Source organism: Biomphalaria glabrata, chromosome 15, assembly GCF_947242115.1.
Source record: "Biomphalaria glabrata chromosome 15, xgBioGlab47.1, whole genome shotgun sequence".
NCBI classification, from domain to species: domain Eukaryota; kingdom Metazoa; phylum Mollusca; class Gastropoda; family Planorbidae; genus Biomphalaria; species Biomphalaria glabrata.
Window position 1 is genome coordinate 15865050 of NC_074725.1, and position 25986 is coordinate 15891035.

Here is a 25986-nt window from a genome sequence, read left to right on the forward strand (position 1 = left end):
ATTTATCTACAAGTTTGTAATTTGTTGTTTTACGTGGTGTTTTTTAAATTTATTTCTTATGTTCCTTGTATTTCTCTTTTAGTGTATATCAAAGGTTCTCAAACTTTTCTTAACGGAACGCTTCGCACATTCCGAGTATTTAGCGGAGCACTTTGCTTATTCTGTTAGAGAGAGATTAATTTATGCGGTGACCTATTAGTTAACTATTCCAGTAGACCTATTCAGCAGGCCGCGCGAAACACAGTTTGAGAAATACCAGTCTATATTCTTTAGTTTGCTAGTCCCCTTTTCCCTTGCATAATTTTCTTTTGGAAATTGAAGATGCACATTTAGATGATCATCATAAATACTATCGGCAGATTGTCACGAAATTTCTGAATTGCAGCATCAAGGTAAAAGTTAATATCCCACCGTCTGTTTCCGGTCACCCTGCTGCTTATACTCATTTAAAAGTACTTTAATGTGTGTATGTGTTAGAAATTTTGGTAGAATTCTTTTGGATGTGAAAGCTTAATGGACTAGATTAAAAGAATAGTTCATTATTGTTGATCAATGCCGATGTGCCACAGTTTATACGAAAGTCTTGCAATGACCCCAATGAAAGGTCAAGTCTGCCACGTTTGGAAGGTGATTCTATTTTTGCTCGACTTTGCTCTCCCCAGTTGATGCTAATTATTTTATATTGCTCCCAAAAATACCAAATAAAATTATCAATCTATAAGATCTACACAGCAGCATTCGTAAAGAAACTACACAAATCTAGACCTACAATACACAACATTAGTTGCATCTTAAATAATACTTTTGTAAGGTTTCTTAATGATTTTTATTAGATCTAGATTTCTTCCTGTCGTTTTTAAAACTAAATCAAAACATGCTGTCTTGCAGATCGTTGCTGCCTCGTTTTTTTAAACCTAGATCTAAGTGATGCTAAACTAGTGTGACCTCAATCCCAACAAAAATATACAGTACAGGGTCTACAGATAGTCTATATTCTTTCCTGTAACCTTTTTATATAATTGATAACAACGCGTAGTAGCCCTACGTGTATACAGTCTATAAGAGGATACGACAAATAGTTATGGTAAAGAATTATTAAATTTGTGAATATAGGACTATACTTTTTTTTTTCACTAAGTAAGAATAATAAAGCTAAAAAAGGTATTTAACTCTTTCTCTCCGTAATTATTTAACACATTCTGGTGAAATCAAACGTTGGTATCGTCAGTTAGGAAAGAGTTAATTTTAGCGAGGCCAATATTAGAATATGCATTCTCTGTTTGGGATCCCTCAACTCAAGAAAACATAAAGAAACTAGAACAAATACAAAATAGAGCAGTGAGATTTATAACAAATGAATATTCCAGTTTGATAGAGGAACACCTTTAGTAAAATCACAAAACTTCAGGACAAGAATAAAAGTAAAGTAGCAATAATACATTAAACACTAAACCACAATTTACAAATAGAAAAACAAAACCTTATGAAATACTCGGAAAGACACAAAGATAGAGGCATATCCCTTATTCCATACGCTGGAACAAATTCATACAAGTGCTCCTTCTTCCCTTGTGCCATTAGAGAAATTAGAATGTGTTGCCTTTATCAGCCAGGAAAACCAACGACTTAGCAGAGTTTAAGTCATTGATGCATGACTAGATTGACACATGAAATGCGTAGGACGTAATTATTTTCTTTTTTTGAAGTAACTTTTGTAATATATAAGATAAGATAAGATGTATATCTTGATATGCTTATGCTTAAGTTTATACCATACGAGACGTCGAGACCTGTAAAGCATTCGTAGGTCACCGTCACTGTAAAATAAGCTATACATGAATATAGACATTTCATAATGATCTGGGTAGTTTAGTTCAAGTTAAAAAAAAAAAAATTCCCGCCATGTCTTGGTAAGAAAAATTTCCATGGCCTTCCTGCTAAAAAAAAAAAAGAAAGGTTTAGTCCGATTCGTAATAAGCTTGCGTAATAGTTGGCTAGGGTTTAGGACCTTAGGCTCTCTTTGTTTGACAGGGCCATGAAGAAAGAAGGGAAACAGTCCAAGTCGGAAACAAAGAAAGAGCACTCTGGTTGAAAGTATCGATCGCCAGTGAAGCAAAACAAGAATTTGAAAGTAAAAAGAAAGAGGTGGGGGGAAGGGGCGCGAGAGGTGAGCCCGGTGAGGGGTGTGAGGAGAGCCTTGTTTCCCGCCTTGTTGGCCACAATGTCCAGCCTCCTTTTAGTGGACTCCAGGTTTGGAGGGAAACTGGACCCCAGACTGGTCCTATATAAGTATCCCCAGTGCCTCAAATTTAATTTGTAGTACAGTGTTCAGATTGCGCGCAACTTACTGGACACTGCCAAGCAAGCCCATTATAGAAGCTTATCAGATTTAACTTTCAGTGATTAAAAATTAATTATCTACTTTGGATTTATGTGGATTTATAATCATTTCGATGTACTGTTAAAGAAAATGTGTACTTAAGACTTAAGAAGGTAAGTTGTACCGCAACAATTTTGACTAATAATGGTTTAAACTATATTTTTAAATCAATCGAACACTTAACAAGACTAGACTGTAAATTTTTTTTTTTTTAAAGTTATTTTTGTGTGACAGCCTGACCCAAGTTGGCTTTCTTGCCTGACGAACAAAGAATCAGAAGGGAAACTAATCTGATTTTTTTTCTCTTCTCGATGAGCACGTTTTATTGTTTTGTTTGTTAAAGGGTCGCGCGAAACACAAACGAGGCTTGCCAGAAAAGGCTTTAAGTATATCATAATAATTGCTTAAATGTGATTAAAGACTTTTAAAAAAAAGTGACATGAATTAAATAATAACAATAAAACCCAAATGCAAGGCTTTGTAAACATTTTTTTACATATCATGTATAAACATTTTTAAATATAAAATGTTTTGACTAGTTTCGTAAAACTTAATTTGGCCTTTAAAAAAATTCTGGCAGACATGTACACAAAGGAAAACTGCGGGAAAATGTCCTCGACAAAGGAAGACGTGTGTTCTAACCAAGATATTTCTGGTATTTTGTTAAATGTTTTTTATTCTTAACAATTCTTTATAAACAAGATTCACATTTCTTTTACTAGGTGTTTAAATGATTTATTTAATATCTTAAGAGGATAAGTATTTTTATGTTTTGTGAGAGGTGTCCCGTGTTTTTTTCTTTCTCTTTCTTCCTTTATCTGACCTGTTAGTGTTAGTGTTATTCATATTGATGAGTCAACGATCTTTGTCAGCGCTGGATTATGTTCGATGACATTTCGCGCGAGTTTTTTATATTTTAGTTCTAGACTAAGGCTTAATTTTCTAGATGCTCAGAGTCTAGGTAAAATATTAGTGACTGATTAGTCGATCTAAAATAAATATTTTAAAATATGTAGACTAGTAGTACTAGTTTAGGGTTATCTAGAATAATCTAGATCTACACTGTACAGTCAGGCTGTAGAAGTGTAGAATAGACTCTCACTCTACTTGACTACTAGATTCTAGAAAAAATTTAGTACTAGACTCTAGATGTCTAGATCAAGTATCTAGTGACTCTTGTCTAGTCTCTAGACTAGTTTTGATGTGATCTATCTACACTCGATTCAGTCTCAAGTTAGTAGAAACATCTAAGTCTAGCCTTGATTAGCCTTGAACTAAGTCTTAATAAAGTTTTGTTGGACTACAGAATCTAGTTTCTAGATCTAGAGTCTAGTAGTTGTTAAAATGGAACTTGTTTATTTTGCTAGATGGTGACTATTCCTTGGCTCAATCACGATCTCGAAGACAGAAGGTTGATAAAAAAGGCAGACTATCAGCATTTGAAAAATTAAGGCAAGCTAAAGAAAGGGGAATTAAAAACAAATATGAGGTAAAAGTTAGATCTAGTGAGTCTAGACACTAATCATGATTATCTAGACTTTAATGTGTAGATCTAGTGAAGACAAATTAATTTTAGATGTGGATTTTGTGTAGATATAAATCAACTTTCTAGATCTAGAACCTCCAAAAATAATTTTGTAGGTGGAAGAAGAGAAAAATGTCTATGAAGTTGTTGATGAGACAGAATATTCTGAACTGGTTAAGCAGCGTCAAGAGGATGACTGGATTATCGATGATGGTAATATTTTTCATCTTTTCTTGGTTACCTTTGAAACAAAAATGAATATAGCACACAATTCTATATATCTCAGTATATAAATGGATTTTAAAAGTGTAACTTGCATTAAAATATTCTATTTAGATGGAGCTGGCTATGTTGAGGATGGAAGAGAGATATTTGATGATGAAATGGATGACGATTCATCTGCATCAACCTCAAGTAAATTCATAATTTTAAAATTATATAGATTTTGTGTAAGCAAAACATTAGAACATTAGATTTTTGTTCTAAACATTTGTTAAATCAAAACTTGCTCCTCTATTAGGAAAGAAAAAGCAGGAACAAAAGAAGAACAAGAATATTGTGCGACCAGGAACAAAACCCAAGCAAGATATTAAGACTATGTTTGCAGCTGCTGCTAGTAGTGCTAAACATAAGCCAGAGGTAAGAATTTGCGTCCTATTTTTATAAGGTAAACAGAAAACTATTTGTCCTCCCGTACTGATTGTCTGTTATTAGTGTTTAACAAACTTGACTAATAATGACATTTATTTTGCAGAAGGATGTCAGCTTGGCCAATGATGACATGTTAGATGACATTCTCAAAGAACTGGATACAAAAAAGAGTTCAACTGAATTGAGGGTTGTCAGTGCCAAGGAAAAAGTACCTAAGAGGTAATAAACAGGCTACATATATTTGTATGCTTTTATTGTTATAAATAAGTTTTATCCAATAATTCCAATTGCAGTGTAGTGCAAGAAAAAGTTCAGATTTTTAAATACTTTAACATATATAAACTTATCATTCAGAATGTGAAAGCCAAATTTTTATTATTTTTTTATTAGTACATTGCTTATGAACCAAAAATATTAGCTATTGGGTTTAAAAGACAAAATGTATGAACACTTCCCCCCTCCCCTTTGCAGACACTGCGCCCACCCTCATGAAACCTTAAACCATATCCTCTTAGAATGCCCCTTCCTAATCCACCTTAGGCAGACCCTACTTCCACTACAGCCCAACATAACCAACACCCTGTATGGCAGTGCTGAACAACTGAAGAAAACAGCACACTTTTTCCCTTGGCACAGTCTGCAAAAGAGCTCACAGCTCAGCCGCAATAAAGCTGGCTAGAAGAAGAAGAATGAAGAAGATCCATTTGTATTGTCTATTTTAATATATCAACTAGGCTATGTTCATCCCATTAGTGGACGTAACACGTTCAATTCTTTCATTTATTATAGACCTGCTCATAACCCATTTAAAGTTGAATCCAAACAACCAGTCAAACAAGCACAACCTGAAAGAGCAACCAAACATATTAAGAGGGAGCTCTCTTTTCCTGTTGAAGAAAGCCAACCTGCCAAAGTAACCAGGGTAGCAGAGCTAGCACCAGTTAAGAAGGAATTGGAAGAAACACTGGACACGAGTCAAGTGTTAGATGATCTAACAGGTTAGCTAATGGCTTGTCAACTCACATGAGTTGTTGGCATTCAAAACAAACTTTTTATCTCCCTTTCCTCTCACTTCCCCCCCCCCTTTTTTTTTTTTTTTCTTCAAAATATTGTTTGTTTACATTTGTGTTGAGAACATTGTTAAATGTGTTCACCATATTCACCCTCACACATTTCTTTACTAGGGCCATAAACTTGAACTGTTATCACACTAGAAGTATCTGGCCTGGTAGAAAATTTAGAATTAACTATAAAAAAATTTTTTGTTCGACTTGGAAGGGACATACATTTCACATAGTTGCTTCAAAACTTTTGGCATTTCGGGGTTGCTGTTGTGTGATGTGTTGACAATCATATCACAGACAGTAATCCCCAAATGACAATAGATATTTAAAGTATTTGTGTGTGACAGAGGATTAATTTTCTGACTTTTGATAAGTTGCCAATGAGGGTTATTAGCTGTGTTGTGTTTTTACAAGTTCATATCACAGCCAATAATCCCCACTGGAGACTGAAATGATCATCTTTGGCATGAGTTTTGTGTATCTCAGTTAATACTCAATTTCATCTGTTTGAAGATTTTTAAAGTTTAGCCAGAGGGTAATATTGGCTGTGACTTGTTGAAATTTCAAATCACAGCTTATAATCCCCGCTGGAAACTTTAATCAGTCATCAGGTTTCATGACCTTCTGTATTGAATATTACTAGTTTTTATGCCAGAGGGTGGTATTGGCTGTGTAGTATGTTTGGCTTTTCATATCACAGCCGATAATCCCCACTGGAAACTAGTATTGACTACATTAAAGACTTACAGATACATCTGTTTAGCAGCTGTTCGTTTTCAAGTTAGCCTTGTGGCCTTATTGGCTGTCATGTGTTGTATGATTTTCATATCACAGCCGATACGTCCCCATGTTTATACTTGTATTCATTATGACATTGAAGTAGGTTCAGTATTGCTCATTTTTGATCATAAAGGTCTACAGGCAGTGATGTGTTTTCACAATTCATATCACAGCCAGTATACCCCTGTGAACTAAGATGCAGACACCATTTTTAATTCTTAATAATTACTTGGTATATGCCTAATTTGTACGCTGGTATATTTGAGACTGGAGCTGAAATTAAGAACTTGCTCCCCTGTTTGATGAGTGTGATTTGATTCCTAGTCACAAATCACAATCATTGGATGGGTTGGTAGGTTTTTATTGTCGTCATGTCAACACCACTTAGTGCCAGATAGATGCATTTATTCTTCCCATTTGATGTTTGTGATGTGTTACTTACCATATCACAGCCATTAGGTGGGCAGAATGAATCATTTGTACTTCGCATGCTACAAAAACTTACCTCATTAACCATATACTCGTTTTACTCATTTTTTAATTTTTGTACCATAGCCTGGGCAAGAATTGTTTTTTCACATTATATACACTTTCCATGAGCCACAAATTTTTACATGATTACATGCAAACAGTCAACTACTCAATATTATTAATTACATTTGTCTATTTTAACAGATAATTTAGTAAAAGAAGTGGCAGATAACAAGATACCATTTTACTGTGATATAGATGCTTCAATGTTGTCTTTCCCATTATTTGCTGTGATTTGTGTACTTGAGATCATATCACAGTCAATAGTGGGCTAGACGATGATAACAAAGCCACACAAGAAAAAGTGCTTGTAAGTGAATGTATGTTTCCTGTCAATGTGGACTGTGGTGGTGTATTTGTCATCACAGCCATTTTGATGGGCAATATGGTTCACTAAACCAGATCTGCGCCAACTTGTAACAGGACTGACCTCTGCAAAGTCTAGGTACTCTCACCCCTTGTCTGTTTGGTTGTGTTGAAGCTTCAACATCACAGCCAAACTGATGAGCGTAGAGAAATACCTTTAACTACAAGATTCCTGATTACTTTTGACTAGATTTACAATGCTGTTTTGTCATTTTATGTAGAATTTGTTCTCTAGTTTAGAGAGCTTAGTTTAGCTTTGTTACCAATTCAGTTAATTTTGTTTTGATTGCCAGCAACTTGAAAATTAATAATTGTAATTTATTCAACGTATTGTCTTAATAAATAAAATGTAATAAAAATGGATAGATCTTGGCTTTTTATTTTTACCTTGTACAAAGCAGAGACAACTCTGTATTTTCAGATGTCAAAAATGAACCAGATTTATCTGGAATTGACTTTGATGTTGACATCACTGAATCTGAAACAGATGTTAAACCTAAGTTATCCGAAACTCTAGAAGAAATGAAACCAAAGTGCAGGTTGGTTTTTCATGATGCATTTCCAAGGTGTTGATTGAAATTATAATTGCAATGACTAATAGGTTCTTGTAAAACAAAACAAAAAAAAATTAATATGGCATGAGTGTGGGTACTGTTTTTCACAACAATTTCCAAAAAAAAATAAAATTTTATTATTATATAACATGAGATCCGATTATCCCCAATTATTTCCAAATGGAAAGCTAAGATTCTAAACATATTGCTTTGCACATTCTTTCTAACATTACAACGCCGACACTTTCTGATGTTAAAAAAGCCATGCATCCACGCTATAGTGCAGTTGCTGGTTTTCTTAAGTTCGAAAATTTCTATGTTCTAAAAAAAACTATCGACACAAATAACCTTTCGCATTTTGTTAGTGGCTCCTAAACTAGCATTTTAGTTTTAAAGAGTAATAGTTTTACATTTAAAATAGAATGTGGAAGGGAAAACTCTGAATTCAGACCTGGGGAAACATTGGAAAGGCTTTGGTCATCAGTGACAAAAAAAAATAGGATCTAGCCACCCTTAGGCAGCTTTCACACACTGCTACATCCTGAAATTGCCTGTGATGCCAAATATTTGCTATTTGCTATGAAATGATCCATTAGTCCATAGTTTTTTTTTTAAAGTTGTTTAGTTACTGTAGGATATCATATAAAGTCATATCAATGAGTAATCTAATCAAACGTAGCATTCCAGTTGCAATTGATTGCCTTTAATTGAACATGGCACCCTGAAATTTTAAAATGAAAATCTTTTTTTTTTAATTTTTTTGTGAAATTTAATTCTTTTGGTTCCTCCCAGCACCACTGCTACATTTGATACACAATTGAAAAACTTAATAGAAAGGTTTCTTAATCTTGTCAAATGCTTATAACCATCTCAATCCTTTTTTTTTTTTTTACAGACCTATTGGAAAAATAATATAATAATAATATTATAAAATGCATTTGTACTTTCAATATATCAATATATTTTTACAACAAAGCTTTTGAGTCAAATTTGAATCAAGAATGTAATTTTAGTACCGGTACCGCCTCATCTAAAAAAAAATTTTAATTGGATGGAAGGCTGACATGCCAGCCACTAAGCTATTCAAAAGTATTGGTACCGGTATTTATATTTATAAAAATAGGGTGTCAGTTAAAATTTAGTTCTTTACACAAGGATTATCTCCATAGTACAATTTCTATGTTAAACAATTAATTACTACCGGTACCAGGCATACTGATAGTTTTTGGTTCATTTGTAATCATTGACAATGAATGGTTGTGTCAATTCTCAAATTGACACAAGAATGGGAGAAAGTGCAAAAAAAAAAATATCCAGCTTTGTAATACAAGACACAAAAGTACACTTTCAAAAAGTTCAGTTGTCCAGCACGTTAGTTGTCCAGCAATGTTAGTTGTCCAGCAATGACACATGCCATGATAAAAAAAATTTAAAGAATTAGTTTTAATGTGTTCAAGATTTACAAGACCCATGAAATGTGTGAAAAGTGTAAGTGCCTGTACTTTATTACAGAACTAAAGTTTTGACCATTTCATATTTTAAGTATCCATTGCAATTTATAGGGCAGATAAGGAAAAGATCATCTGTTTTATAACCAATGGCTAGCACAATGACCAGCTGCTTTACTTCCCCAAGCTTATGTTGGGTACCATATAGTTAGTTGACCCAGGAGCACTCCCAAAATTAATATCCCAGTCTTCAAAAATTTAAACCCTGGACCTCTGGTTCAGAAGCCATTTGCTTTATCACTAAGTCACTAGGCCCCCTTGTTTTCTATCTACTTAAATCAATTTGAATTGGTATTGTTAAACATTTATTGAAGTTAAGGGTACCCGGTTATTTGTGACATTTTTGCAGTTTTACCTTAGATTTCTTCCTAACTCTTAATTTTACTTAAAGTGCTTTTGGTAACTTTGGAATGCAAATTTAATCACAGTGAAGAAATGTTCACATTGGGCTGGCAGCACACAGAGCAAGATGAGTCACCAACTGATCTATTGGTGGACACAACACATCTGCCATTGGTTAAAAATAGTGCTGATGAACCAGTTCTACGATTCTATTGGTTGGATGCATTTGAGGATCCTTACCATCAGCCAGGTTTGTTGTGCTTGCATGAGCATGAACCCTTGCTTATATCTTTATGGGGTTTATTAGCAATTAACATTAAGTGTATCTGCACCAAATATTAAATACTGGTTTTGGTACTAGATATAAGGATTTTCTGATTAGCAATCACATCTAGATTGGCACCATACTAAAGCACTATACAGGTTTATAAATCTGGTTTTCTGTATGAGATACCACATTTTTACAGACATTTCCATCAGGTTAAGTCATGCTGACCTAACTAATCCACTTGCATTGAATCACATTAGGGGTGCACCGGATAGTCGCTCCGGCTTCTACCGAATATCCGGCATTCTTTACTATCCGGTGCTATTCGGCTCCGGTCGGATATCACTACCCGATAGTAAACCGGATAGTAAAAAATACACCTATTTAATATGCATAAAGTGGACCTCGTTCCATTAATGTCTGTTGTAGAATGTATTAATGTTTATATTAAAACAAAATAATGTGCTTAAAAATAGAGCCATTATGAATATGCACCAAACATCGTTTATTATAAAGACAAGGAGTGTTAATAACTTAATATAACTAGAAATGAAACTTTATATCATAAATACGCTTTACATGCAGAGCAGCAATGGCTGACACTTTTGTCAATTTGTCTTGACCTTTGAGTAGGTAAGTTAACATGTTAAAATGCTACATTCCTTGACTACGTCATGCTGACCAGACGTCTGTCTAGCTGTGCGGGTATATCTCCAGAGGTAGAGATGAACAACTACCACCCCTTTTATTTGTTTAGTCCATGACATTGAGTTTTTTTTTATAGGCAGGTGACCACAAGTTAAATACGATGGACGTAGGTTTAATGTCAGCGTATTGACACTCTCTAGAGGTCACACCTTTCGAGGGAACTGAGTTTGTTTATTTAGTAGTTAATCTTTATTACGGGGGCTGGACTACCATAGCCACACCTCTAATGTAACCAGGTATATTTCCAGATGAACAACTCCCTCCCTCTTTTATTTGTTTAGTCCATCACATTGAGTTCATTGATTGACAGGTGACCACAAGTCAGATACGATGGACGTAAGCACTCTCAAGAGGTCACACAGGGAACTATGTTTACTTAGTAGTTAATCTTAATGGGGGGTGGGGGGACTGGACTTCAAGCCAAACATCTACACGGGTAGCCGGACAAAGAGTTTGCTTATTTGGAGAAAAATCTTAATCGCATGGTTGGGCTAGAGGCCACACCTTTTCAAGTGTGCCGAGTTACTTGAACATAAATCTCAATTAGTAAGCTGGACTAAAGATCACATGCACCTAAACGAGTGACCTTTATCTACACAGAACACAAACCGCGAGATTATATAGCCCAGTAAGCCTGTAAATAATTATTTTGTAGAAGACATGAGCTAAACACCCTTGGTCCTTGACACCCAATTTATTGATAGATATTGACCATTTTTAAGCCAGAATGAAAAAACACAACGTGCTAACAAAGGATATTACACTGTCAATAAATATTACGGTTAAATAATTTTTCTAACGTGTTAACTTGAATATTTTTCCTGCAAAAATGTGTCTTGATTTGATAATAATATTCTTAATAATTTGTGACAGTCAATTAACTCCTTGTTATTACTATTTTTTTTTTTACTTAAGATGCGTACTTAGCCACTGTGTATCAGGCTAGGATGACTTTTACACACCTGACATCCATAGGCTTACTATTGTTCCCTTTTGTAACAGTTACTGAAACCACCAATAAAATAATTAATAAGTAATAATTAAGGAAGATGTTTCTAACATACGATCTTTGCATTTAATGTTTCTTACGTACGTTCTTTGCACAATAAAATAAAACAAAGATGTACATGTTTGCGTGTGTGTATTTTTGCCTTGTATTAAAATCTTTCGAAAGTTAATTTCATTGTTTAATTCTTTTGACTTAATAAATAACGGAAAACCTTACAGTAAATTTTAAAATCGCATAAAATAAATTGAATAATAGTACCGCAGTTAGATCTAGCAAACAAAGAAACAATATGCTGGAGCGTAAAAATCAAAAACCCTTGACCTCTAACTAGTGGACGGGTATAATTTATCTACATGCTTGACTGACCATGCCAATATGTTATCTTTTTTGACTGACACCCAACTCTATTGTGTGCGTATGCTCAAGGAAATAACAATGCTTGATAGTTAACACAAACAACTGTACACACTACACTAGGACTACATGTGTAGGCTCACTAGGTATATCTGACCAGGTTGTTGGTCTGAAATTCATGAACACATACATCCGACCACTATACAAGGCAGATTGCACTTTACTTATGAGATTTACATTAGTAACTAGTTAAATATATACTAACTTTATTTACATTGACCTTTCTACACACATCCCTTACAGTTGGTGGCATCGTACATACACACAGACACAATCATGCTATACAGATTTTTAGAAATACTGTTAAGCTTAAATAAATCAATCAGTAACAGAGTTTAAAACTAACGATTATAAAAGGAAAAAAAACAAAAAACAACCAATATAGGTAACAGTTTCGTAAAATGTTCAGCAACACAAGCTATTAACAAGACACTTAGGTATCCGGCCCCGGCCGAATATCAAATTTTACTATCCGGTCATATCCGGCCCCGGCCGGATATCAAAAAGTACTATCCTGTGCACCCCTAAATCACATAGTATATACAGAATATCCTTGTAACATTTTGGCTTATAGTAGTGTCTCTCAACTTCATTATGCCAATATTTCAATGTTTAAAATTGTATGAAATAATCACTTATACCGGTACCTAACAAGTAAAACCTTTGATACCCCGGTACAGTTTTCACATGAAGCACTTGGCGCAAGACTGACTCAAAATATTTTCTTGGATTTTCAATACCGGTAACGTATGTGTTTGCCAACTCTAAAAAAAAAAAGAAAGCATAACAAAACTGCTAAAAGATGATCTTACAATGATCTAGCTCATTACAGATGTGTGTGTCCTTCAAATGTTTCTCACACTTTTTATTAAATTTGATTTGATCTGCATTCCTTTTTTTAATGACAGGCATAGTTCTAAGACTGATGATGACGAATACTTAGTCACATGGTTTGTGATCTTGCCTGTTAGTAGCCTTGTTCATAGCCTAATCAGCCTTCCAAAGTTTGCAATAACAAAGTGATAAGAGTAGTGGTAGAATCCTCAAAAGCACAGTCTAGACCACATAAGGCACCCTGAGCTCCTACCCATCTGCTGATAAAAGCCATTTTTTGTTTGTGTCAATATTTTTACACAGTTCTGACCAAACTGTGGCATGTAACATCTTGAGAGAGGATCTTTTCACTTTGCAACTTCTCTTGTGAGACCAATCCTTGATATATTAATATAACTGCGATCACAGGTTAGACATCTGTTATCAGCAGACGCTGTATTTCAACCCTTCTTTTAACTTGTTTACATAAACCTTTTTTATTCTCTTTTTTAGGAACAGTCTATTTATTTGGTAAAGTTCATTTAGAGAAGGCAAATGCTTACGTCAGTTGTTGTGTTGCAGTCAAAAATATTGAAAGGAGAATTTTTATACTCCCTCGACCAAAGGTACAGCCACGTAATAAAATATTCAGTTTCAGTTTTGTTTAAAAAAAAAAATATTGCCTATAGTAATCAGTACTCAATAAAAAGTTCTGCAATGATGGTAGAGAAAGTTCCTTTTTAAAAAGGTTATTTCCAAGAAATTAAAGAAACAAAAAAAAATACAAAGATTGTTATTTTTTTAAATACAAATTTTCGGTTAATTGAATGGTTGTACATTTTTCTGTATTTTATTTTTTACCAACATAATTTTATCCCTATATTAAAAAAAAAAATTAGCTATTAGACATTGCAAAGAAGATAATCATTTTATACTGACACTTAAGAAATTCAAATGTCATGCTGATTTGTAAGCTGATTATTTTGTTGTAATTGTGTGTCTATATAGTTAATGATCCCCAACATAATCTCTTAGCATTGCATAAACAGTTTTGCACACACCTTATGGGAGACCAGGGTGAGTAGAGCTCACCACTAGTTGATTCTCTAACCTTATTGTGCATGCATAATACACTGGTTCAAGCCTTACTAAGCTTAAAAACAACTTATTTCTTAATGTACTATTGTATTATGTAGAAAATGAAAAGCTTTTTCTGAAGTGCAATTAAAAAATTAAAAACAGTGTTTCAACTAAGGATGGGTGCCTGGCCGTGTGGTATGCATTTAGTGCTCAGCCCACCTACCAACCCCTGATCTGCGTCAGGATGTAATAATCTTTATTTCTGGAGGAATGTCAGAAACTTATAAAAACAAAAACATAAAGTTTCTTAATCACAAAATAAGTTTCTACATTGCAACCATACATCTGCCAAATTTAATTTCAATAAGTAGTTTAATCTTGTTACAATTTAAACATATTTTCTAAACCAATTTTTGCACAGAGAGTCAATGTTAAAACTAACCTGGAAACTTCAGAAGATGTAACGATGCCAATGGTCTTTGAAGAGTTTAACACACTGACAGAAAAATACAAAATTGATAAATTTAGATCTGCAGTAAGTTTTATCTTAAAACAGTCTAAGGGTTTCGGCTCAATTTTGTGTTGCATAACTTCACATCATCATTTTAGCTCTAAAACTTGCTTTAATAGAAACTTGTGAAGATGAATATTTTAAATGTTTCTTTTTTTCTGAACTATTCTTTTAGAGGGTAAAAAAGAATTATGCTTTTGAAAAGCTGGATGTCCCAGTGGAAGCAGATTATTTGGAAGTTCGCTACCTTGTATGTTTAAATTATGTATTCCCATAATTATAGCTTATAGAAGTTATTAAATGAAATTACTTTGTAAAGAAAAACAAACAACCAAAGTTATTTCAAATAACAAATGAATTTTTTTTTATTAGGCTGAATTTCCAGCGTTGCCTTCAGAGCTTAAAGGAGAAACATTTAGTCATGTATTTGGTACCAATACATCAAGGTTTGTTTCAATATATATATATATATAACAGGTGTACACATATTTTACATAAAAACCATTTTCCCTCAATTAAATTTTATATATTTAATATTTTCATTGTTGTTTTTATTTGTCCTCCACCTATATATTGAAATCCTGATAGTGTGTAACTTACTAATCGTAGCAACAACATCTATACATGTGAAGAAAATTAATTTGGACTATTTAACACTTTTGTTATCTTCAACAGTCTGGAGCTTCTCTTATTAAATCAGAAGATGAAAGGTCCTGCTTGGCTTGATCTAAAACTACCTCGTAAGTTTCTATGTCTTCTTTTTGATTCTACAATAAATTGAAGGGTGAGGTTATACATGTTGCAGGAAGCTTGAGCTCAAAGTTTGTTGATAGATTTTGACTTCACCAATCCATTACTTTTTCCTTGTATCACATTGAATTACGAATGTCTTGTGTAATATGCTTGTTACAGCTTTTATCTATATCTATACTTATAGCGTTCTAGAAACTACCTTAGTTTCTCTCTGGGTCTAGGTGTCCCTGGGTTCAGCTGTAATTACACCAAATAATTAACAACTCAATCAAAGCATAGAAACGTTATTATACTTCAAGGCACATATCACATGCTGGTCTCTTCTTGTCTAAAAACTGACACACTTCCGGTCATTCGATTAGTGACTTGGCTGTGTGAGATTTAGCTCTTGAGATATGAAGTGAGAATGACCCTTGGGCCTTGAGGGATTATGGGCGCGACATGGCCTAAATTGTCCTAATGTGAGATATGAAGTGAGAATGACCATTGGGCCTTGAGGGATTATGGGCGCGACATGGCCTAAATTGTCCTAATGTGCCAAAAACCCAAAAATATTTTAAAATATCAAAATACCGGTCATTCACGCATACGTTCCAACTGACATATATCTGTAAAAATAGATTATACACAGACATTATCCGTGACAATGCTCTTGAAGCATAAGTTTCTGTCTTCTTGTTGATTCTGCAATTAATTGAAGGGAAGCTTGCAGGAAGCTTGATCTCAATGTGTTTGTTGATAGATTTTGACTCCACCAATCCATTACTTTATCCTTGTGTCACATTGAATTATGAATGTCATGTGTAATATGCTCTTGAAGCAATATATTTTACTTATGTCAATGTTCTACCATCTATTACTAATTTAATTGGTTGGACTTTGAATAACATCAAAGTTCCTGATCCAAGTTTCTCAGAACATAAACCATATTATCCTTATTGTGAACCATATTATCCTTATTGTTCATTGGGATTATTTTTTTTAATAGAAATTCAGACTGTGTCTACAAGTTGGTGTAAACTGGAGGTAGGTACAAGTCTGCATGGTTTCCACTCTTTTTATGTAAAAGTAAAAAATGTCACATGTTTAGGTTACCAATAGTTAGTTAGAAACTGTAAGCTTGACTTAGTCTGCCCTATCACAAGCAAGATTTAGTAAGAAACCTTACTTATAGATAATTGTCTTGTGTTTAGACAACAGACTATGCTTAGTTGCATATGACGCCAGAAGTTGTTTGATGGCATCATCTAGTAAGCAATCATTTTTCAAGCAAAGCTAAAAATAGATTATGAACGTAGAGGGCTAATAATAAAAATGAAAATAAAACCCAGTCCTTGATCTTCAAGTCACTTAGAAGAAATCATTTGATCAAACTTGTAAAACTATGTGCGGAACAACTGGCTTATATCTTTTGTGCTATATTCAACAAGTCCTGGCAAACGCACAAAATACCTTCCATTTGGAAGACATCTGAAATAATTCCAGAACCCAAAAAGAAGATCATTGCTTCCAATAACGACCTACGTCCCGTAGCCCTTACATCAATTCCTACGAAGTGCCTGGAGAAAATGATTTTAAAGCATCTACTGAAAGAAGTCAAAACACGTCTCAATCCACACCAGTTGGCTTACAAACCATCAAGAAGTACAGAAGATGCAATACTATTTATGCTGAATTGTCTATACCATCATCTTGATACTCAGAGACACTACGCCAGAGTATTATTCTTAGATTTTTCATCCACATTCAACACCATCCAACCACTTCGCATGATACAAAAACTATCTGAATTGAACGTTAGCAAAAACAGACAAGCGTGGATTCTAAACTTTCTTATCAAATGCCCACAATATGTAAAAGTGAACTGGTATGTGTCAAGCATGAGAGAACTTGGCACTGGAACGCCGCAGCGGTGCGTCCTGTCATCAGTATTGTATACCATATACACAAATGACATTCAGAGCTCATCAGCTGACACTCCCATCATAAAATTTGCTGATGACACAGCAGTCATTGGCCTTATAGCAGATGACGAAAATATGTACCATTCAACAATTAACACCTTTTACCAATAGTGTATATATAACTTTCTAATTTTAAATGTTCTGAAAACTAAAGATATGATTATTGATTATAGGAAAAACAAAGACCATGTTGCAGAAATTCAGATAAATAACCAAACCATAGAACAAGTACAAGAATATAAATATATAGGTACAACTATCAACACCAAACTGAAATAGAGTGAATACTGTCAAAACATATACAAGAAAATTCACCAGTGACTCGTCTATCTCAGAAAGCTAAGAAAATTTAACATAGATAAAACAATAATCAAACTTTTCTACACAGCAACTATCAGCAGTCTAATCAACTTTGCCATCACCTGCTGGTATGGTAATACTTCACTGGCACAAAGACATAGACTAATTAAAAAAGCATCGTATATCACTCAAATACAGCTATCATCTCTTGAAGAGCTTTTTCAAGAAAGATGCATTTCCAAAACACTCAAGATTCTTAAAGACAACCTGCACCCATTAAACCACTGTTACATAAGATCTGAACGAAGTGGTCGTCTCCTTTCCATTAGGACTAAAACAGAAAGATTTAAAAACTCCTTTATCCCATTATCGGTCAGAGTGTTACAAGATCAGCTGTCGTCATCGAGAAGTACATAGAAGTCAAACTCGTAAAGCGCTGGTTGTGAATGTGTATGTGCTTCGTGAGTGAATGTTGTTCAAATTTTTCATCCATATTGTTTTTGTAAAGTAGTTACGCTGAGGTTGTCAATTGTAGTCAAACTGAATTGCCATTTGATTGGATCAATAAAATTATCTTATCTTAATTGTTTGGATTATATTGTCATGGATTCTAGAGTAAATTTTAAAAAGCTGAAAAACTATATCAACAAAAATTTTTTGTCGTGTACAATTTGTACTGCTCAAGAACTTAGAAACTATCTTATTTCTTAAAGCTAAATTTTTGGCCTTTTTGACAGGCTTTGATAACAAAACCTGAAAATGTCATTGTTAGTGATGCCAATATTCCACCTCCTCCTCTTGTTCTGATGACTTTGAATATGAGAACATTACTGAATCCCAAGACAAGACAGAATGAGGTAAGACTTCAGTACTTTAAATTTAAATAAAAAAATAATTTCATTGAAAAATTTCTGGATCATAGTTCTGGCCTCATAGAATTCACTAGTACACAACTTGAGCCAGTGTTTTCAACCTGATGCTTCTAAACAATTAAATCATTTTTTAGTCAGTGTGTGGGTTGGGGGGAGGATTTAGGGAAATTGTGGATACTTAGAAATAAACAAAATCTTGTTTACGTTTTCTCAAAGAAAAAAGTTGAGCAGTGCTGACATCAGCTTGAACTTTTTATTTTTATTTCCTTGAACTCTTTCAGTCAAGATGAATGCTTCAAAATGGTAGCAAACTTTTTCTTTTGATTTTACTTTAGCTGGGAGGCGTGGTGGCCAAGAGGTAAAGGGGTCCCAGGTTCAAAACCCTAGAGAACTTCAGGATCTTTTGGGCGCCTTTGAGTCCACCCAGCTATAATGGGTACCTGACATTAGTTGGGTAAAAGTAAAGGCAGTTGGTCATTGTGCAGGCCACATGATACTTCCTTAATCGTGGGCCTAAGAAACAGATGACCTTTACATTATCTGCCCCATAGATTGAAAGATCTGAAAGAGAAACTATACTTTTTTTTTACTTAACTTGAGCTAAAATTTACTTTTGTTTTTTGGACTTGATTGAATACTTTCCTAATGCAACAAATGTTCACAGATAATTGCTGTGTCCTGTCTGATACACAAAGAGTTCTATATGGACAGACCAGCTCCTAAAGAAAACTTTCAGCAACATTTCTGTGGTGAGTGAATGGACTAGGGAAGATTTTTGATGAAATAAAATCTCAGATATTTGATCCTGAGATATTCATTTGAAAAGTTTACCATTGAACAACTGTGTATATGCTATTCAGTTTACTTATCCTTTCTAATGCGTCTATTAATGTCATAGTTTTATTCCGGATTGGCTTCAAGGGTCAATTTTTAATAGGCTTTTTGTTTTTGTTCCCTAAAAATTTGTTCGTCTTACTTATTACCCATTGTTATTTTTTTTTTTTTTTAGCCATTTTTGTCCTTTAATCTATAATATTTGTTTTTAGTATCAAATCTGGAACTTCCTTCTCCCTGTTGTCTGATGCTATAGCTTTCTATTTCATATTCTTTGCTTACTAGTTCTAAGCTCTCCTTGCTCATCTGCAACCGGTCTAGACCTTGACCCACTTTACAACCTTTCCGTAAATGGATTCACACATTTGACATCATTAGATTTCTGCTCACATGTCCTTCTGGCTAACAAAAATTGAACTGCTGTTATAAAGTGTTGTTTTTTTTCTTTTGCACAACCTTTGCTAGATTACACTAGCTTGAAGTTTTGTCTTGCTTGACTTAAAACAAAATAGTTGAAACAAAAAAAAAATTCTGCTTCCAGTTATCAGCAAACCAGCAGATCTGATCTACCCATTTGACTTTAGAGATCAAGTTAAGAAGATGGTAAGAATTACAAACACACATGTAATTGTAAAATGTTTATTTGTTACCTACTTACTAAATAGAGTCAAAATTGTATTATGATATTGACAGCAGCAACCTTTTCAACTCTGATGCTCCACTGTTTAGAGAATAAACTAAAGCCTTGTCAACTATATCAGCTGTTGTGTTTTTCTACTAATAATAGTATGCCATAGTTAGACACCTCAACAACATCATGAAAAGATGTTTATCGCTAAAAAAATTTGTCCCTACCTATCAAAGGGGGACCTGGTTCAAATCCTGAATCAGAGTTGTGCTTGCTGAGCACTTACAGGCAGCACAGAAACCTTCTCCCAGATACCCCCTATCTCTTCTCTACAAAAGAGATTAGACCATAGTGCACTAAATATTTTATGGCATAAAATATGCGCTGTACAAAAAATAATTTAAAAATATATCTTTTTTTAATACCACCCATGGAACTTAAGCAATTTTAATCCAGGTATTGAAAGAAAAAAGAAATCTGCATTTTACTAAAAAAATGAAAGTTGATATCATGCCTGCCGAAATCTACATTTTCACATCATTTTTACTAAAAATGCTAAAAAGCTAAAAATGTGTAATATAACTTTTTACATTTTATAGGCTAAAAAAATGAAAGTTGATATCATGCCTGCAGAGAGAGGTTTACTGGGATACTTGCTGGCTAAAATTCATGCTTTTGATCCAGATCTTATTGTGGTAAGATTAAATTAATATTAAGCCTGTAGTACAAAAAAAATTCTCAATATACAAATTTATTTCAATGATGTATGATGTAAGTAAGGTTTGTAACAGTCTTACAGAATATTCAAAGTCATCATTGAATCCTTAAATTGTGACCATTTTCTTGTGGTTTATCCTTCAGAAATGATGTCCTAACCCAAACGTCCATCAGTGTGGCAGGGGACGGGCAGGGTTTCAACTCAACACTCTGAAGTACATATCACATGAGCAGACAATAATAGTTGTCTTACATTCCCCCATCCCCCTGTCATATCACAAAAATCAAGAGACCAGCCAGTTTACTTGTTTAGGCCATTAGTTTTACAAAATAATTTTTGCAAAGTGAAAAATTGCTTCTAAAATTCTTCTACAAATGATTCATAGTAAGTAGAAAAAGGGGAAATGGAATCGCTCTAGATGCTTAGAAAATTCTAAAACCAACAAATATTTGTGCGGAGGTTACAAAGCAATACTGTTTTTTCTGGAGTGTTAAAGTTAAATAAGATGTTAAAGAAATTATTTGAATGTACTCAGTTCTTTCAAAAGTTAAATAAGATGTTAAAGAAATTATTTGAATGTACTCAGTTCTTTCAAAAGTACACTTCAGTACATTGAAACAACATATTCAGCCAAACTACTGTGTGGTTCATATTATATATTGAGTTTAGTCTAATATCAAGTTATCATTTTATTGCAAATTTCCTGTGTCTTTTTTTGTATTTGAAGTTACATTGGTATCATTCTTAATGAGATGTATCAGTATATTCATAAAAATATAATTTTTTTTTTGGCACTTATTCATAAAAATATGCAGATTTTAAGATATGCTTTGTAAGCTTGCTGTTAACTCATCTTGATAATGGTCATTAAGTTCATAAATAAATTATATATTTATTTTTATTTTCAATGCTTACAACATTTCTTTTTTTTTTTTTTTTTTTTTTTGAATGTAGATATCAGCCACATTATTTAGAAACTTAACCTATATTTTCTGATAAATCATGATTTTTAGGGTCATGACATTTTTGGGTTTGATATTGATTTGCTGTTACATCGGATCAGTGCCAATAAAATTCCACATTGGTCAAAGATCAGCAGATTGAAACGCACATCAATGCCCAAATTAACAGTAAGCCAATCGATTGAATTTGTACTGTTTATGTTTATATTATATATAAAACAATGTCTTTACAAAAACTATGCTTATATTAGAGTTAACATACATTGATAATTCGGTAGTACAGTTTATTATTGTATTTGAAAATATAAATACTGAAACTTAGTTTATCCTTTACAGCAAAATCATAGCCGAGTAACATTTGCTGAAAAAGCTGCAGTTTGTGGTCGTTTGATGTGTGATATACAGATATCAGCCAAAGAGTTGATCCGTTGCCGAAGTTATGATCTAACTGAACTAGCAAGTCAGATTATAAAAACTAAGAGGGAAGAAGTGGATTCTGATCACATCAGAGAAATGTTTTCGTAAGTGATACAGTTCGATGTCTTCTTTGATGCCTGAAAGGATAATGTTATTTGTTTAATAAACAAATAGTGAGTTCAAATCTTGCTGGAGGATGATTATTTTAAATACTCTATTTAAATACACTAGGACATTTCTTGGTTAGGCTAATGGTAGCAAACAGCTTTATAATTTGAATATTACTTATTTCTTATGCTATTTCATTGTTTTTTGTTTTATTTTTTATAAAATGTAGGTCAAGTCCCAAGCTTCTAAAGTTGATTGAGTTATCCCTGTTAGACTCTCTCTACATTTTACGAATAATGTATGAACTTAATGCTATGCCTCTAGCATTGCAAATCACAAATATCTGTGGGAATATATTGGTGAGATTTTTTTTCTATTAGTAAAGAGCGAGATAGTTATATATTTATATCATTATTTTGACAAAACTGTTATTTTATAAATGTAAAAAAAAAAAAGATTTTTCTCCCTTAGATTTTTTGTTAGAAAAATGATGGTTTGTAGTTTTGTGTGTGTGTGGAGTAAGCTTTTTTAAATGGTTAGTAGATAAACATAACTGTCGCTCCTCAATCCAGTCTTGCAATGAGTTTTGAAACCTATACAAGGGGATAAGACAGAAACAATATAAGCATATCTAATTAAACCAAAGATGAAGATACTGGTGCCAACAAACCAATTAGAAAACATTTTTAATTTATATATATTGCACATTGCTTTGTTTTTAGTGTCTGTTGTTTAATACACTGAAGTACTTCAGTACTTATACAAGCATTTAAAAATTGTTTTCTTTTGTTAATTTCATTCAGTCTAGAACACTTCTGGGAGGCAGGTCTGAAAGGAATGAATGGTTGCTGCTCCATGCTTTCCATGAAAAGCAATACATCTGTCCAGATAAAGAATACAAGAAAAAACAAGTTGCAGTGAGTTCTGTTATACTTACCTTACCTTCTATATTTTCTGGAAGCTCTTAAAGACGAAATGAAAAAAAAAATGTGAAAATACCTGGGAATCTGAAATATTTTTTTTTTCTGGAAATATCTGCTAATAAAACAAGTTTTGTATTTTGGCATTAATAAAATAAAAATGTTTATTTACTTTTATAATTTTCACTTAATATGTTTTGAAGATCCAGTTAATCTAAGCTTAATGATTACAACTTTGAAACCTATCATTGTCCTTATGTTTTATTTTTAAGTTCCTTTTTTTAAAAAAATTAATAGTTATCAAATGATAGAAACTTAACTTACAAATGATTTACCAGCCAAATAGATCTTGGTTTATATAGTTATAATGAAAATGTAGATTGAAGCCTATTTATTGGAAATGGTCAGTACTTGTTGATCTGAACAAGTTGAACATGGTTAGGACTTGTTATATATAATTAGTTCTAAGTTTTGTTTTTTTGAGCTATGTCTAGTAATAAAAGTTTCTTGTTAACTAAATATAATCTGTAAAAAAAAATTATTTCTTACTTTTGTATGATTCTTGGCATTGGCCGTTTCTTTCTAATAGGCTTTTTGTTTAAAACATTTATTAAGTCATTTGTTAAATTAATTTAGTTGATTTGTTAATAAAATGTCAAAATTGTTCTGATTTGAAGAAAATGCCTAAGAAATACTATTATTACTTTTTTTTTTAAGTTTACTGTAAAAAGAGTGCTCTATATTACAAGGCATACTTTAAAGACATTTTGTGATCAGTTGACTATGTCAATAGTACATAAATATTGCAGAATATGATTACTTTTGCATGTTTGAATATAGTCATCATTTATTCAGTTGAATCTGGAAAAGTAATTTTACGTTAAAGTAGACAGGACCGATCCTGAAGTTTATTTATAAATTATTTTTAACTTGCATTCATATGATTTGATGATTTTCAGCCAATCGCAGAAGAGGAGGAAGATGTGGATCAAGTGTTGTCCAAGAAAGCTGCCAATGGCAAAAGAAAACCTGCATATTCTGGTGGTCTTGTTTTAGAGCCAAAAAAAGGTCAGCCTTGGATTTTTATTCTGGAACTTTTAGAACTCCTTAAAAGTAAAAGTGGTTGGTCATTGTTCTGGCAATGTGACAAACTTTTTAACTGTCAGTGATATAAACAGATGATCTAAGCATCATCTGCCCTATAAGTTGTAAGGTCTGAAAGTGGTACTTTACTTTTTTGCTTTTACTATTTTATTGTTAGAATTTTGTGAATGATAGAAACATTTTTATGGTCAAATATTATTTTTAATGAAGCAATAGCTTTAAAAAAATTAACACCCTAATTGTTGCTTTTTGTTATTGGGAGTGAAAGTGAAAAATATTTGTTTTCATGCATGGTATGAAACATAATAAGAGATCTCTGAATGATAAAATAATGATCAAGATAGGATGGAACAACTGTAACAACATAGACATTAATGTAAATATAAACATGGTATATGAAATAAGACACAGATAATTTGAAGTTCTAAAATATTCTCATTGAAATAATTGATTGTTGGCCTTCCCTGCAGGTTTTTACGACACCTTCATTCTGCTTTTGGATTTCAACTCTTTGTATCCTTCCATCATCCAGGAGTATAACATTTGTTTCACAACAATCTCCAGATCTGTGGAGGGTTCAACTCAAAATGTAAGTCATTTTTTAATTTATAGGTTTTGTGATTTAAGCATTTAATTTTTAGATGCAAACTACTAAAAAAGAAAAGTAAATTTTAAATCATTTTGCTTCATTATCCCCTTTACTGGTTTCTAGCTGTAACTTTAAAATAGGCCATGACAATTTATAATTGTTACAATTTATGATAATGCTTAAATGGGGATTATACAGTAATTAACATATAAAACATTTAGACAAATAGAAATTTTGAGTTAAGATGATTTAATTGAGTTTAATGTTTTCCATGTGTTCATCTTTTACAAATAATAATAACTAAATATTTATATCCACCCATCCAGGAGGCTGAAGATGATATGCTAGCCAACATTGTTCTTCCAAGTTCTGACCTTGAACCTGGTGTTTTGCCAACGGAAATCAGAAAACTGGTCGATAGCAGACGACAGGTAAGGAAATTTTCATTACTGTATGCTAAATGTTACTACATTAAAATATGTGACAGAAACAAATTAAGCAAATACAGACACAACATAATACAGACACACAACATAATACAGATACAACATAATGTGCTTTCACTTTCACAAGATTGGGAAGTAATTAGTAAAAGTAATTTATTTATAGCACAAAAGAAAACAGGGCAAATGGGGGTAAAAAAGGTTTGGTCGCTTACTATGCGCATGAACTATCATCTTGATAATCTCAAGTTTTAACCTAATCCTCCTTCATCTCTTGCTGTCCAGTTGGGGGATTAGGGGCTTGGATGTTCTACTCATTTCTGAGTTAGTGCAAAACTTATTTATAAAAACACCATCAGATTTCTGTGCTGCCTTTTGTTTCTCAAAAAACCAACTCAGCTTGAGTTACGTCTGAAATACAAAAAATTCCTAGTCTCCTTTAAAATAAAAGCATGAGCCCCCATTGGTTGAATAGAGTTGTGCTACTCAGCCTCACCTGATTCAAAATGAAGTCTTTAATTCATCTTTAGACTACAAACATTGGAAATTGGAATGGTGTAAATCAGGCATGTCAAACTCATTAAGGTGTATGTGCCGCATAAAAACTTACTATGACCTGAGGGGCCGCAGCCAAAAATCAGTTGCAAAAGTCTACTAGTTTTATGTAAATTAGAAACATTACAATAGAATACAATAATTTATGTCATACCTGCCCCTTAGTTAGCTAAATTTGTAGTAATATTTGGTGATTAAAAATTAATATGATTACGCATTGTTTTCTTTGTTCTGATGCTTGACATCTTTTCTGGGATAAAAGTTTATTAATGTCATGTAGAAGTTTGTTTTCCACTGCAACTTTCATCACTGTCA

At 33.1% G+C, this 25986-nt stretch overlaps 1 protein-coding gene across 2 annotated transcripts in view; it reads left to right on the forward strand.

Moving 5' to 3' along the window:
* The first annotated feature begins 2264 nt into the window (after nucleotides 1-2264).
* LOC106055700 (DNA polymerase alpha catalytic subunit-like) overlaps nucleotides 2265-25986 on the forward strand; it is a 34887-nt gene continuing 11165 nt past the window's right edge. The window contains exons 1-27 of one of the 2 annotated variants that reach the window (XM_013212087.2): nucleotides 2265-2493; nucleotides 2961-3035; nucleotides 3748-3869; nucleotides 4022-4118; nucleotides 4242-4319; nucleotides 4426-4544; nucleotides 4660-4775; nucleotides 5346-5554; nucleotides 7719-7836; nucleotides 9788-9951; nucleotides 13427-13539; nucleotides 14415-14528; nucleotides 14680-14754; nucleotides 14877-14950; nucleotides 15180-15244; nucleotides 16246-16283; nucleotides 18259-18378; nucleotides 19058-19142; nucleotides 19769-19830; nucleotides 20455-20550; nucleotides 21587-21703; nucleotides 21872-22056; nucleotides 22290-22419; nucleotides 22864-22977; nucleotides 23940-24048; nucleotides 24555-24673; nucleotides 25000-25104. In XM_013212087.2, the coding sequence (XP_013067541.2) occupies nucleotides 2963-3035; nucleotides 3748-3869; nucleotides 4022-4118; nucleotides 4242-4319; nucleotides 4426-4544; nucleotides 4660-4775; nucleotides 5346-5554; nucleotides 7719-7836; nucleotides 9788-9951; nucleotides 13427-13539; nucleotides 14415-14528; nucleotides 14680-14754; nucleotides 14877-14950; nucleotides 15180-15244; nucleotides 16246-16283; nucleotides 18259-18378; nucleotides 19058-19142; nucleotides 19769-19830; nucleotides 20455-20550; nucleotides 21587-21703; nucleotides 21872-22056; nucleotides 22290-22419; nucleotides 22864-22977; nucleotides 23940-24048; nucleotides 24555-24673; nucleotides 25000-25104 (2817 nt within the window). In that variant the 5' untranslated portion in view covers nucleotides 2265-2493; nucleotides 2961-2962. The remainder of the gene's footprint in view (nucleotides 2494-2960; nucleotides 3036-3747; nucleotides 3870-4021; nucleotides 4119-4241; nucleotides 4320-4425; nucleotides 4545-4659; nucleotides 4776-5345; nucleotides 5555-7718; nucleotides 7837-9787; nucleotides 9952-13426; nucleotides 13540-14414; nucleotides 14529-14679; nucleotides 14755-14876; nucleotides 14951-15179; nucleotides 15245-16245; nucleotides 16284-18258; nucleotides 18379-19057; nucleotides 19143-19768; nucleotides 19831-20454; nucleotides 20551-21586; nucleotides 21704-21871; nucleotides 22057-22289; nucleotides 22420-22863; nucleotides 22978-23939; nucleotides 24049-24554; nucleotides 24674-24999; nucleotides 25105-25986) is intronic. The other variant, XM_056012811.1, reaches the window with a different exon arrangement.